General features: G+C 44.4%; 1 protein-coding gene across 1 annotated transcript in view; it reads left to right on the forward strand.

Moving 5' to 3' along the window:
* Window positions 1-8,916: 8,916 nt before the first annotated feature.
* PLXDC2 (plexin domain containing 2) overlaps window positions 8,917-15,214 on the forward strand; it is a 260,038-nt gene continuing 253,740 nt past the window's right edge. The window contains exon 1 of the mRNA XM_063413531.1: window positions 8,917-9,734. Within this exon, the coding sequence (XP_063269601.1) occupies window positions 9,626-9,734 (109 nt within the window). The 5' untranslated portion in view covers window positions 8,917-9,625. The remainder of the gene's footprint in view (window positions 9,735-15,214) is intronic.

The following is a 15,214-nucleotide window of genomic DNA, read 5'->3' on the forward strand; positions in this document are numbered from 1 at the left end:
TGACTTCATGACTTAAACAGAATTCAGTTAATATTATTGTGTGTCATCTGTCCTTAAAAGCTCACTTAGTCCTTCCAAATTTAAAATTTATTATCTTTTTTTTTTTCTTTTGTTTGCTAGGATTCAAACATTGCCAGCTTTAGATGCTGTTTTCATTTTAAAAACCCTTTGGTTTACAATCTTCATATACACAGTATGTCTTCTGTATGTAGTATTCATTTTGCACTAGAAATAATAAAAAAAAAATATATATTATTGATATCAGCAGAGCAACTTTGACAGCTGCCGCTGGGAAACTCAGACCAGACTTCATGGTGATCTCATAAAACTGAGATCTCAGAAAGCTCTTACATTTACTGAGTAGATAGATCTAACTTGTATGTTTTTACTACCTACTTATTTTTGAAATCCAGTCTGAACTGGTGACACGACCATACAGGAAACAACTTCGCAGACTTATTTCTGCATTATTATGTAAATGAAATAGATGCAACAAACTGAAATTGCAACCAAGCATTAAAATATACCCAAAAAATCATCCCCAAAAACAAGAACTCCTATTGATTTGATGACATTTCACCTAGCAGCATCTTATGAACACTACCAAGAAAATGATTTTTCAGATCACATGAAATGAGACTGTTCAAAATGAATGTTAGGAGACAGAAAAGTTGACAAAGTAGTCCACAAAACTTCCCTGAATCAGCTTAAGATCACAAGTTTGACAATAATAACCTCAGCTTTCCTCATGAGCAGGTAGTCTGACCTACACAACTGACTGCAAGAATAAAGAAGCATACCATGGTATGTTTTTTTCTGAAGATATCAACAGCTTGCCATTGACAAAGGTTAATATATTTACAGTTTATATTTACTTAGACCTTTGTTAAAAAAATGTATTGAATTGGATAAATTTTCTGAGATTCACAAACTTTTCTAAGTTCTCTAGCATCCAAAGAGTTAGTTCTGTGATTCTGTGTGGGCAATATCCTCTCGTTAGTTTTTACAGCGGGAAAAGTACTTCTGATTTATCAGAAGCACTTGAGAAAATTTTAAACCATACAACAGATTAACATGAAAATCAGAAGTTTTACTCTACCAAAAGGAAAAGTTTATGTTCTTAATTACGAAACTGGAAAGACCCTAATACAGTCCTGAATCACATTACCAGAATTTTTTTCCATACCTGCTTCAGTGATGTGGCTGACGAGAGGCAGACCTGGCACATTAACATTTCCAGTTTCCATGGCTGGCTTTGCTGCTGAATTGATATCTGTTTTGAGGATGCTGACTACAGTGAAATCTCCTTCCCTTCTCTTTTCAGATCTCTTCTCCTAAGTCTATTGGCTTGTAAGACTAAAATATCTCTTCATCCATTATGACTATGCTAACTCAGTTTTCTCTTCCCCCATTCAATACATGGCATAAGGTAAATCAGCAATGTTGGACATTTCCCAGCCTTGTCTCTGGGATTTAATGTGTTCTTCAATGAGCATTAATTAAATAGGCTTTCTCTAAGTGTTAACATTTTCAAGACCCTTAAATGGTAAGTATTAGCTGCAAATGCATGTTATCAAACTCCTTAATCTCTAGGCCCATGCTGAAGTCTACATAAGGACCACATGTGACCTAGTGCATCTGTCAGATTTATTAGTATTAATGAAAGCAGGTTTTTATCCTGACTACCTTATCATCCTGCATCTTTCAACAGTAACAGATACTTGCAGTTTCATGAAACAAAGCAGTATAAATAGGTTCATCCTGAAGTAAACATGGTAAGCGTGTTGAATTGTTGCAGTTGAGTTTAAAAGAGGATGTAATCATCTCTTTCCACTGTCTAGACATTTGAAAGGGTTGTCAGGACTACAGCTACAGCTTACCAAGCATCTGCTTTTGCTCTGCGGGGAGAGCTAAATCTTTGAGATCAAAGTCTCACAATAAACACTTATCTGGGGTGGATTTCTGACATGAGAAATCATCAAATAAGTGCTACCCTTCACTGGACAGTTGCTTACCATTTCTCATTAGGCACACAGCCAGGCTCCATGGTGCATGTGGAACCCAGAAAAAAACATATCTTAATATTTATATAGAGGTTAAGGTGTTCAAAGGTAGTTTGGACCAACGTGCAGGGGCAAATTACAGGGAAGCCTTACTGGAGAGAGGGGTGGCAGCTCTGAGACAGCAGAACTTAGTGCTTGGGGGAAGCCTGTTGGCTGGCAGATGGGTATACCTACCTTTGAATAAATAGTTCCTGTGCCTCTTGGAGACAGAAATCACTAGAGAAACCTTTTCAACCAGTGATATCCAAGAAAGGATCACTTCAAAACAAGATAAAAGGAGACTTTCATCTCCTTTAGCATCCAACTGCTCCTGAAGAGTTCTTCCCTTCCTAAAGATTTCACTGGGAAAGGAAGTATTGCCACTGAAAGTGGCTGAATTGAAGTAAACTCGCAAGGTTATGTGTTTCTTTGAAGATATATCGCTTCCTTAAGCCTGATATCAGCACACGTCACAGTGGCATTTTGCACATCAGCTCTGCATTCCTGCACACTGAATGTTTAAGATCCATCACAACTCACAGGAAATATGCTAAGGTGAAACTAAGACAACACAGCTTCTAAGTAATTGTATTTCTTATTTCTTCATAGCCAGATCAGCTCTGTAGTGAGTGTGATTCAGTTCAGTTCAATGGAACCACTGTTAAAAAGAATGTTTCTGACACACTCCATTCCCTGCCTGCACAGGCTGTGGCCTCTGTGGTCAGTTTAACTGGCCAGTTCCCTGCTTACCCACCTCAGTGTGGTCCTGGAATTTCTGTGCTGGGGATGCTGGCACTCTTCTGAAGCAGGTTTCAGGGTTTATGACTCATCAGATATAACAGCTGTGCCTAGAGACATCAGCCCATAGAGCAGGGAGGAAGCCAAAGTTCTGTGCTGCTTAGTCCTCACATTAAGGAAGCCAGTCATTCAATAGTATTATTTCTTTCAAGTGTTCAGTTGAAGAAAAAGCATCATACCTGAGCTGCACTTTAGACATATTGCACAGTCTTGATGCCCATAATGAACCAAGCTAGGGAATTACAGGCAACAGAGATCCTCCTGGCTGCTAGAGAAATCTGTGGTGTGATTTCATGTGCAAGCAAGTTTGGAAAGATAAACGGACTGCTGGGTGTGCAGCAGATTGCTATGCTGCTGGGGCCACTGCACAAAAATGTGGTAGTTGTTTTCAATACTTAATACCCAAGCTTTGGCTACTTGTTGCAGCTGTCCCTTTCCCCCACCCCCCCAACCATCATTAAGACCAGGAATTGACCCTCTACAGGTCAGTGTCACAGCTACTCCTGTGTCAGTTGTCTCAGCTAAGCGCTTGTTAAGATCATTCTAGCATTAAAGTTTGCCCAGGCTTCCTGACCTAAAACCTAATCCCAAGCCAATTACTTTTTCTAACACCAGTCCTAACCCCAGTCTGCCTTACCCTGCTGTGCTAAGCAGCAGATTTCTTTCTTTGGTCTCAAATGATTAAAAATGTTAACTCTACTGACAACTGTATGGGCCACAGTAATTGCTCAGGCCCTCCTACCAGCTCCAGATCATGAGTAAGAAAGGACTTAGTGAAGAATAGCTTGGCATGCTTCTGTAGATTCTAGTAAAGTTTGCTTTCTTGGAAAAATTGGCCACTGAAAAGCAATTTTTGAGGTCGATTTGGTTTTAATTGTAGCTGAAAATTTTTGTTCTTAGTTTTCTTGACTACTTCAGTGACTACTGGTACCACCATGCCCACCAAGAAATGTGTCCTTTCTGAATATTATCCTGTGCTGAGCCCCACTACCTTGGCTAAATGAGAATTACTTGCTCTGCCACCATTCCCGCTTTCCCTGTAGCCATGTATGGAAAAAGGCTTGTGGCCTGTGCATATACGGCTCATCACACAAAAGTTTGCATCCATATTTAAGTAAGGTTTCAACCACAGCAGTGTCACTGACAAAATTGGTTTTTTTCTTCTCTTGCTTTCATTTCCATTCTTGCTTTCTCTCCTGTGTCACCCTTTAGCCTCTTTCAGTTCTCCTGTGGGTTTAAAGTAGCCTGCTGACCAGTGCTGTACTGAAATATTAACTTCTCTGGTAAACCTGGCCCTGCCACGAGCATGCAGGAAACCTTCCAGTTCCTCTAGCCCAGGGTCCATAGCTATCACTGCACCAGACAGAAGTCTGGTAGCCTTTTCTGGAGTTGCAGGGATGGGCTGTGTGACTTGGAACTCCTAGGCCCTGTTTTGGGATTTGGTGCCTTGTGGCTTTCAGAGTTGAGTAACATCCTCGTAGCTCCCCATGACAAGCAGGCAAAGGCATTGCATGAGGCAGCATTGCTTTTGCCTGTGTCAGTGTTGTTGCAAAGGCAGATTCATTGAAAGAATAAGTTTGAAGCATCTTGAATTCAAATAATTGATTAAAGCTGGAACTTTTTGGTTTCTTACTCTGGAAGCATATTCTATTTCAAAATCGATTTCATTCTTTTAAAATCACTTCAGAGCTCAAATAAATATCAAAAGTGTTTTGGAGATCAAAACTGTTTTGGTTTAAACTTTTTGTTTAACCTCAAACTCTATTATTTTTTTCCTGCTGTCTCACTTGCTGGAATGTTCCTCTTTTATTTTTCCCCTCCTCAAATTTCCAGTGAACCGCTATATCAGTGTGTGAGATAATGAGACTGAGTCCTACTTTCCACATCACAAAGAGTGTACCATTCCATGAATCTGAACTCTCTTTACTCCAAAAGAAGCTCTCCCTAACCATGCATCACGGCACAGGCGAAAGGCGGTGCATGTGGGAGGTTTGCAGCCCTGCTGTCCTAGAGATAAGCAGAAAGCTCTGCTGAACAAAGCTGCACTGGCATTAACCACACAGCTCTTAGAGCCCCACTACACACAGATTCTAATTAGGCACAATTATGCAAACTCGTGTATTTGTGTAAAGCACCTCACAGAGAGTTACAGGGAATCTAGCAGAGGCCTACTGGATGTGACTTAGCCAGAAAGGGAACCTCAGTGCTTTTCTCAGAAAATAAAGCTGAGTGCTGAGACTACTCAGGCTCTCCCAGCCAGAGGAAAAGGCAAAGAAGCAAAGGCTTGTTTAAAGGTGCAGGGCAGCTTCTCTGGAAATTTGTTGTGTTTCCCTATTTAACAAGGAAGCTGCCTCTCTGCCTCATGCTTAACATCTGAATTTTGCAGTGCCCTTTAGTGATTCAACTAGAATGCTGTGCTCCTCCTTTGAACTGGCAAAATCAAAGGCGCCTGCCAGCTGGGCAGCAGGCTAAGTTCACAGCTCTAACACCTCCTTTTAACAATACTAAGCCTAATGCCTCAGCCAAATTCCCAATAGCTACACAAATCACCTTCTTGAGCCCTAACCAGCCCAGAGCTCAAAAGGGAGGGAGGTGAATCTCAGTGGCAAACTCAGCCCCAGGGATTAAAGGCCATGTGCAGCTTCAATACGTGATACTCGTAACATCAAACTGCAGACAACCTGCTCCATAAGGGTCCCAGAAACCATTTTGTCCCTGTGGGGACTACTCCTGACAGATCAAGTATTATTTATGGCTCCAAAATTAATTACCTAGATCCTTTTCTCTCTGCAGTTGGGAAAGTAGGTTATTTGATAGACACCACTCAGTTACAGCAGAAAATATTGATGGCTGTAGTCTGTCTATTAATATGCAGACACAATCCTTTGCAGAGTAACAGCAAGTGCAAGTTCACCAAAGAGGAAAACTGGTTTCTTTCTTGGAAGACAATACAGACATATTCTTCCCTCTCTACGGAATGCTGCAATTATTCCTACCAGTTTCTTTTTCCCAAATTAAGTAGAGATATCCTCCCCTGACTCCTCAAATGCAAAGGCAGTTATTGTTCCAAGCTAGCACTGGAGTGCAGTTGAGAGGTGCCTCTCTTATATCTATCAAAGCAGAATAGCTAGCAGCATCTTAAATAAGAAAGAAAAAAGAAATGTTTAAAACTCTGTTTTTTCAGAATCAGTAATGCATCAAGGCCAGAAACAGTGTAGGTTGAAAAGACTATGTTGATAGAAAAAAAGGGAAAAAAAAGGAAAAATAAAGAAAAAAAAAAAAGAAAATTGAATTCTTAAATGAATATGTGAGAGCAGGCACTTGCAAGCAGTATGACAGTAGAACACAATGAACAGAGAGAATGTTCACACCCTTTTTTCCTGAGTGATTGATGTTATAAACAGGGATGGATTACACAGGAAGAGAAATTATAATGCCATATTCTTGACTGCTGAAAGTGGAAGTGTTCTCATTGATTTCTATGGAACCACTGCTGTTTATGCCACTGCAAGATATATACCTAAGAGAGGTGAGATAATGTGCAAGGATGGCAACGGTAAAAGCACACAAGAGTAATGAAAACTTATCACAGGCGCTGTGTTTCAAGTAAAAACAGCTCATCACTTTACATAGCCTTCAAGAAGTTGTTCTTTCAGTTTTACTTATGCTGTATAACACAAATGCACAAACGTTTGTGCTATGCAGGCCTCTCCAGCAATGACATGTTGTCATTAATCACTGTAAGATTTATTATTAACTTTCATCTCAGGTTTTTTCTCAGTGCAGTAAAATGTCTTGCCTGTACTTTTACACACAATTATACCAAGATAAGCTATGTTCTAATTATGTTTTGTAGCACAAGAAGCACAATGCATACAGCCTTCTTTGGAGGATGCAGTTTGTTCTGTGGAGAACAGGATGTATTGAATGCTGTGACTCTGTGCTACCCTTGCAGCAGCCACACTGCAAAACTGTCCCACAACTACACAGAATACAGAAAATTAGGACTGTGGGATCTAGTATGTTGCTGACACTTTTATCTGCAACTGCATGCTTCAGCTGTCTATTGCTAATCCTTCCCTTCTTCAGCATGCAGTTTTTGTGGTATATCTATGAAGAATTTAAATCTGAATCTATAGGACTGAGAAGAAAAAGCGCAAATAAAAAAAATTGTGCTAATTTAGGCTTCTCTGTACTATACATAAGGGGCTTGACGAATTATTACCTATTTTAGCAACATGTAAACTTTTCTCTCAAATCATTCAAATCTTTTGTACTTTAAGATTTACTATAACTTGACAATAATATCTTCCTTATTATTATTTTTAACAAAAGGCCAAGTTTAGATGAAAACAGATTATGAAGGTTTTGCAGACCTTATTGCTCCTATTCTCAGCTAATAGTTTTGCTGAAAAACAGCTGAAAGAGTGGTCAGCCCTTCTTTACGACTACCACCCTACCCCTTCCAGTAAAGGCCAAATCTTCTCAGCAACTTCAGCAAAACTTTGGGTAAACTGAGCAACCTGACCAACTGTCAAAGAAAAACGTATTCCAATAGCATGAAGAAACCTCTGTCTTACTTTTTGTTTAAGAAGCAGCAATAGTTTTAATACCAACTTGACAACTTTGCACAAAAGCCTGTCGCATAATCCAGACCACCTGGTATACAAGGTATTAACACTCCCTGAAACCCCACAGATTTCAACAAGGCCAGGATTTCATTCCTGATGCATAAAATCTCCAGTATTACTTTCTTCTAGATAGGGAATACAAAATATATTTTCTGCAGTTATTGGCAACAATACTTGGACTGCGTTTTACTTTGTTTTGCTTAAGTGCATGTGCATGTAGTTTGAAACTAGAAAGGCCCACTATAAACTGAAATAGAAACCTTATTGATAATATCCTCCAGTATCATATTTCAATATACATTAAAAAGATTTAGAAAATTTTTGCTTATACTTCAAATATACTTTTTAAACCCACGGGTGTTATGCTTTGATTTACACATAAACACATCAATGATTAAAGAGCAAGACACTTACAATGGATCTGATGAATTAGTAATCTCAGTAGCAGTGATAAATTAGAGAAAAACACGGTCTTGTTACTGGTTGTTCTTTTGTGATTAAGTATTAGTTATCTGCTATGTTTGACATTCCGTAGACCTATTTATTTGATTAATTTAATTGTCATCCTAATTAATTTAATTATTTGGTAGCAAGTGCTGGGAGGCGGGTGCATTCATGGTTCTCTCCCCGTTGCTCAGCTGGTTACCAGCTCCACAGTTTGCTGAACTGCTGAAAAGCCGCCGCCCGGGCCCGGGCCCCCCTTTCGCCTGTCTGCGTTTGATTGATGTGCCCTCTGCTCGCTTCTGTCTCCGCGCCGCTGTACACGGATTAATGCGGGGCATGGCATTATTCACGGAGCGGTTAATCAAGCATGTGGGTAATTGTTTTTTTTTTTTTTTTTTTTTTTTGCAGGGGAGAACCCTCCCCGTCACTGCACTGTTGAAGTGATGAGTGTACATAAACAACTCCTTGGTTTGCGAAGAGAAATAGAAAATAGACGGGAGGGGGTGGGGGGGGTGGGGTGTGTGTGAATGGGGCTGCTTTACCTGAAAGCACAGAGAAATTCTGGGAGAGAGGGAGAGCGGGGAGCGGGATTTAGGGGGTTTGGGAGTTACCGCATTTATCACCCGCGAAACTGACGCACATTTACACAGCAACTTTTGAGCACGCAGGCGGCGTTGGGCCGCGCTCTCCCCGTCCCGCGGAGCTCCGGCCGGGCCCGGGGCTCTCCGCGCCCCCCGCCGGCCTCCCCCCGCCCTCTCCGGGCAGCGCAGGCTGCCGGCGCTCCGGGCCGCGACCCGCCCCGCTCGGGAGCCGTGCCGGGGCCAGGTGCCCGCCCGGCAGCGCCGCCGGGACCGCCGAGCTGAGTGCGGCCCCGCGGCGGAGCGGGAGAGCCGGGGCAGCCCCGGCGCCTGCGCCCCACCGCGCTCTGCGAGGGGGCGGGGGGCAGGGGCGGGGGCGGCCGGGCCGGCCCCAGGCGAGCCCCTGCCCGCTCCGGCGCGGCGGGCGGCGGCGGCAGCGCTGGGGCCGGCGGAGCGCCCGCCCCACGCCGCTGCCCTCGGCCCGCAGCGGCGCCGCCGGCCGCGGAAACCGCCCCGAAAGAGAGAGAGAACTTGCTCGTCCGTCCCCGCCTGCCTCCCCGCCGCCCGCGCATCCTCTCCCGCGGCGCATCCGCCCCCCGCCGGGTCCCGCTCCCCCCGTAGTCGGGGCCGGTCCGTGCTCCGGCTGGAACGTTTCCCCGCTCGTTTTCCTCGGAGGGCTTAGGCGGTAGCGGTACACCGAGGAGAAGCTGCGTCCCTCAGGCACCCTGCCTCACCCTGCGGGGGAAGGGAGCTGGGTGGGGGCAAGCCAGGAAGGGAGGATCTCAGTGGCTCTCCTAAAATCTATCAGCAGGCTGCGAGGAGGGAAGAGTTTGGCACTTCGCAGCGAGGCTGGGCTTGTTTTCCCTAGCGGTGATGCCGCTGGACTGAGAGCGGCGCGGCCGCGCGAGTTCGGGGTCGGAGCCCCTCCACCTCCTTCCAGCGCCCCCAGACCCGGTCCAGCGCCTTCAGCCCCAGCGCTCGTCCCCGCCGCCCCCTGTATGAGCGCTGCTCCGAGGACAGCGCTGCTCGCCGCCTGCTAGGGCTGCTCTCCGCCGCCCCCGGACTTCCCCACCACCGACGAGGAGCGGCGCGCACCCCGCACCCGGAGAGTTGTCTCGGCAGGCTCCGTGCTATGGCGAGGCTGCGGAGAAGCAAACTAGCCGCTGGATTTCTGTTACTTTTCCAGTGCCTGAGCGAGCGCTGCCAGCTCGCCGGCGGGGAGACGCCGAGGCAGAGCCGCGGTAAGCGAGGCCGGTACCTGCCGGGCGGGGCCGGCCCGGGTTCTCCGCGGAGCCGGGGCGGCGCGGCCGGGCCGGGGGTCGGGCCGCTCCGCAGCCCCCGCCGTGTGGGCTCCGCCGGCCGCTCCACGGGCCGCGTACCCGGGGAGGGCGAACGCCGTTCGGGGCTGGCTCCCCTCCTCCCGAGAGAGGCCCGGGGTCCCGGCTTCTCATCCTTCCCTAGCCTGGCTTCTCCGGAAAGAGCTCTCTATGACTTCATTTCTTATTTTAATGAGACTTTCCTCCTTTAATGAATCTGCCCCGCGATCACTGGGAGCCCTGTTCCCCTCCCCAGCCCCTTCGCGAGGTCCCCGGAGCCTCCTTCCCAGCCCTGTTCGAGACGCGAGGGGCTCCCCTCGAGGGCCGGGAAAGGAGGGACGGAGCACACGGGAGAGGCGCCCCGACAGCTCCCCCGGCCGCCCTCCCGCGCCGGGGCCCCGCTGCTCTCCCGGCAGCGAGCCGTGGAGGGATGGCAAAGTTTCCCTGCAGATCCTGCCTGGGAGAGCTAGCGGGCACTCTCCTCCCCCGCGGAAGTCAGTAGCTTGGAGCCTTCCCTGGAAACTGGGGGTTGAGAGAAGGAGAAAGATAAAGGAAGAAGCCCCAGGGGCTGTGGGACCTGTTCGTTAGGAGCGAGAGGCTGTGTTGGCTAAGTTTGCTGTGAAGTGTCAGGGTGCTCTTGCCAGTCCGTCTCGGAGACACCTGTTAATGACACCCAGCACCTGTAGTGCCTTCTCTTGCGCCACTGTTTCCCGCAGCATGGGGTTCCCTTTTGATCACCAAAGCCTTCTGTATCCTGCATTCCTGTGCTGTGGAGGGGAAAGCTGCTAAAGGAAATCTTGGCACGTTTGTGGATAGTGAGAAAAGTCGTGGGGTTTGTGTGTCAGGGGACCTTTCTGCTGCAGATTCTGGCTTCCAGGTATTTTCAAAAGCTGTGCCTGTGTATTCCAAATAGCAGCTAGATTAATAGCAGATGGAACACGCCCACTGGCTTCCCTGGTGCAGCAGAACTGCCCGTTCTTCCTTTTCTTAGAGGTTTGATACAAGTGTGAAAAGTTTTGTGGTCACTGTGCAACTGATCCGGAAAAGAGAGACTGGGTAGGTTTTTCAAATGTCCAGTGAGGTTATGCGCTAGACAGAGCGGGAGTTTCCCCGGCAGGGGCCCGTCACTGAGTTTTGGAATTGCTAAACGATGGGGTAGCTCAGCAGGTTGCCGGGGCTCACATGTCACTTGGGGCCAAAGGGAAAAACCAGCAGGAGAATTTTCGTGTACTGCTGCAAACCCCGTGTTGCTATACTCAGGGTTGTAGGCAACAAATGTTAGTATTTGTTAATGTTAGTTATAAGGCAGTGGTGTAATGGTGGTACTAGAAAAAGAGGATTGAAATCTTGTGTGGTAGTGGACTGAACTCAACGAAGTTTATTATCTTCCAGCCAATCTATCCAGACTATAAGATATTAGTGCTGACTAAATGAAGTCTAATTTATCAGTGGGCAAATAAACACCACAGATCACTGGTTTAGGCTATTAGGTTGTAGTAGTCATCAATGTCCGTTACCAGGAGGTGCTAAATAGAAGGTTTACCAGTGGTTTGCTTATTCATAAATCATTTAGTAATGTCTTGTGTCTTCCTGAACATGATATGAAGAGGAAGGAGTTTATAATCAGGCAAATATTATTTTGATATATTAATTGAATAGACTCGGAAGAAAATATAGCAAGTAGTTGTTTTCTTCAAGTAGCAAGATGGGCAATCTGAAGTCAGTTTTGACATCTAGGTGTTTATAACTGGCATCTTCTGTCATTCTTGATTAAAATATCTGTATTATGACAGTAATAATTAAATGTCATTTTCAAAATCAGAGCTTTATTTCCTTTTTTGTTTGTTTGTAATACTGCAGCTATTTGGGGAAAAAAAGGGTACTGATACACTGTGTCTAATCAGTGGGAAGAGGAAAAATATGTAAAGCCAGAAATTCAACTGAGTCAAAATTTTGTGAGTCAAAATGAAAAAAGTGATGTTTTGAAGTTTTACTTTATTTAGAACCTCCTGTATCCCTTTGGATCAGCTCAGACAAAACCTTTAAAGAATTAAAGAATAAATGTTTGAGGTAGCTGCAAATTCTTAAGTGGATGCAGTTTTTACCTTTTTGTCAAATACTCAATAAGAAAACACCTGATTGAAAATGAATGGAATAACAGTATCAAGAAATGGAAACGTATACGAAGCCCTGGCAGAGCTGGAGCCAGGGAGGGTTTCTGAGGATGCTGTCAAAGGCACACGCTCTGATTTCAACAGAGATGGGGGGAAAAAAATGCAAAGGCCTTTTTGCCAGCTCGTTAGAATTATCTTACCGCAGAAAAATCAAGTCGGACCAATTCAAGTGCAATAATTTTCCAGGCATGCCGGAACTCACCTGGCTGCCCCCGGGGGTTTCTAAACGCAGACTTTGAAAGGTGCCAGGTGCGGGGCTGCGCTGGCCGGAGCGCGGCCGTCCCCGCCAGAGGGCGCAGCGGCGGCCGCGCACAGCCGGGCTCCCTGCCAGCGTCCGTCCGTCCGTCCATCCATCCGTCCGTCCGTCCCTCCACCCATCCACCCACCCACCCATCCATCCACCCATCCATCCGCCCCTGGCCCCGCACAGATCTTCCCTTTTGATGACAAAATTGCTAAAATCCAGGATGGAGGTTCTTAAACACGAGGTTTGCGTGTATGTGTGCTTACAGTAGCCAAACTGAGCGTGACATGAATTAAGTGAAGTGAAACAGACGGTCTCTTGAAAGCTCACAAAACAATTAAGGCTTCCAGGTGTGTGAGTGAGGGCTCACTGTTGAAGTGCTGCCACAAAGTCTTGAAAGTGTTACGTTCTTTTGCAAATGTCATCAGTCAGAATTAGGAGGCTGTTATTGTAATTTTTATTCTGTCAAAGTATGTTCCAGAATCCTGATATAATTCAGAATCCTGATATAATTTATATTCACTGGACTGCTGCTGTCTCCAGACATCAGCATTCAGAGGGGAGGTAAAATTATTTGTATAGGATAAACTGCTGTTAAGGAGTGTTTATCTAGCATTTATCTACTGCTGAAATAGTAACATTTTGTATATTGCCTGAGTTTTACTCTGTAAAAAAAAATCCATAACTGAGACCAAACTTTTATCGTTGTACTTTAGGACCTTTGGCTTTTATCTTGGAAGTATCAAAAGAAATACAAGGTTAGACAACATGTATATCAGGCATGTTTTCTCTGTTTACATTTAGGTATATGTTTTTTTCTGTACTTGAAATGTAAACAGGGGCTGTTGGGTTAGAGAATCCTAATGACATTTGAGAGAAAATCCTATTTGCATATCATATATATTTTAGTAAGATTTCTCTCTGAAATAGTCATCTCTTTTTTTCAAATTTCATACTCCTTCCTCTTTTTTGTGCTTTTTGTCTTTTTCATTTCCTCTGAAAGAGTGGTTTGAAATACTGCTAGTAAATAGTGGGTAAATTAGGACTGTAATGAGGGTGATTTAGGTCTTAAATTCAGTTTTACAGAAACTCATTTCCACAGATTTAGAGCAAGATCAATACTCATAGTTCATTGAAAGTTTAAAAATCCCTTGGGAAAAAGTGGGGTTTTTTGGATCTGAATATTCCTCTTCAGAGTTGATAGCCTCATTCAGGCATCTAAACTCCAGCAAATATTTGACTCAGATGTTAGGTTTTGTCTGACATGTAACTTGGAGTCGATGATAAATAATGGGGGAACTATCTTTCTACACTGTAAACAAATGTAGTCAATGAAAAAAAGGTCTTCATAATTTGAAAAAAAAATTATCTCATCAAAAATTTATTAGCAACACATACAGGTAATTTAGAGCAAAATCCTGTGACATCTACTGCTTTACCGGATACCAGATTCCTCTAAAAAATGCAGTTCAGGAAGCTGTTTCTTTTCAGGGAAAAGACTCCTGAGACCACAAAGGAGATAGATGAAGAAATGCATAATGTCAGGTGATGAGAGATTCCCTGAGGAGAATAGTCACAGACCTTAGTATTTTTCATTGAAGACTTTTTGGCAAATTTTGGTGGAGCAGTGCTGCAGGTCCCTACACCTGTGCAGACCTCAGGAGATGGAGCTTTGGACCTGAAACTTGTGTTTCCTGCAGGACTGCTATGCAGAGATGCCTGGGAAGTTGCTTTGCTTTGAAGTATGCCAAATACAGCTATCACATGCTCTATTGAATCCTACTTTTTTTTTCTCCAGAAAGTAGATAAAAAATTCATATTAAAATAAATAAAAATAAGTGCATAATTTGACGCTGCTTTTGATAAAAGTCACTGGTTTCATTGGAATGTGTGAATTACTGCACAGTTCTGCTGCTTGTAACCTTAAAAGCCCTGGAAAAAAGCAATCTCTGTAGCACCCCCAGTTTCAAAACTTACCAAGGCTGCAGTCTGTTAGTCTGAGAACACAGCTGGGGTCACTGGTATTTTGCATTCCCAGTGCGGTTCATGCTTCCTAAAAAAATGAACACCAGTGGAATTTGAGGCGGCTGTGGTTAAGGTAATCTCTCCTGGGGACTGTCTACAGGGGGAACAAAGGTAATTTGATGGGAGCATTTACGATCCAGTACAAGGAAATGCTGCAAGCTTGCCAGCAGTGTGGAATTATATCCAACTTCTAGGTTTGATGGGGGCTGAACTGGGAGTGTTAATGCAGTGCAATTGGCAGATGCTGTATTTACTAAGCTGGAGAATTGCATAATCACAGCAGGAACAAGAAGAACCTATGAGTTTGCTTTCTATGGAGAAGTATGCAGAAAGGCCACGCTAAGGGCACATGAGAATTGTTTTTGGTTGTGGCTTCTCACAAATGAGCATAAAACATTGCCCTGAAGTAACGTCTGTGAGTGCTGGATGCTGTGTCTCATCATGGAACACTTCCTCTGCTTTCTCCTTTTCTTTTTTTTCATCCAACCAATAAACTTTACTGCAGTAAGCACTCCTTGCAGTCAACATTGAGCAATGAGTCTGGGTTTGAAAGAGCTTGTGTAACCTGTTCATCTCTCTCAACCAAAGGGCAGTGTGTTAGAGGGTGTTTCTGAGTGGGATTGGCCCAACCTTCCAAGACAGGCCAATGGAGCTGGTTCTGAGGCCAGACCCAGGGTCAAGCATGGTACTTGAGTTGAACACACAGTGTCAAAAGTTCTCAATGGGGTGATACATCAAGAGAAATGTAAGGATTAATGTGAAGATAGGCACAAGACATGACAAGAATGATGCACATACTCTGTTCAGACATGGTAAGATCCCAAGAGGCATATTCTCTTCAGCTTCAAGCACTGCACTTTAAGAAATATATGGACTAATTGAGGACTGTCATGTGAAGAAAAAAGGAAAGAACACTGCTATAGAGAATAAAACTAAGAGGTGACATGGTAACAATCTTAAAG

This window comes from Prinia subflava, chromosome 1, assembly GCF_021018805.1.
Source record: "Prinia subflava isolate CZ2003 ecotype Zambia chromosome 1, Cam_Psub_1.2, whole genome shotgun sequence".
Taxonomy (NCBI): domain Eukaryota; kingdom Metazoa; phylum Chordata; class Aves; order Passeriformes; family Cisticolidae; genus Prinia; species Prinia subflava.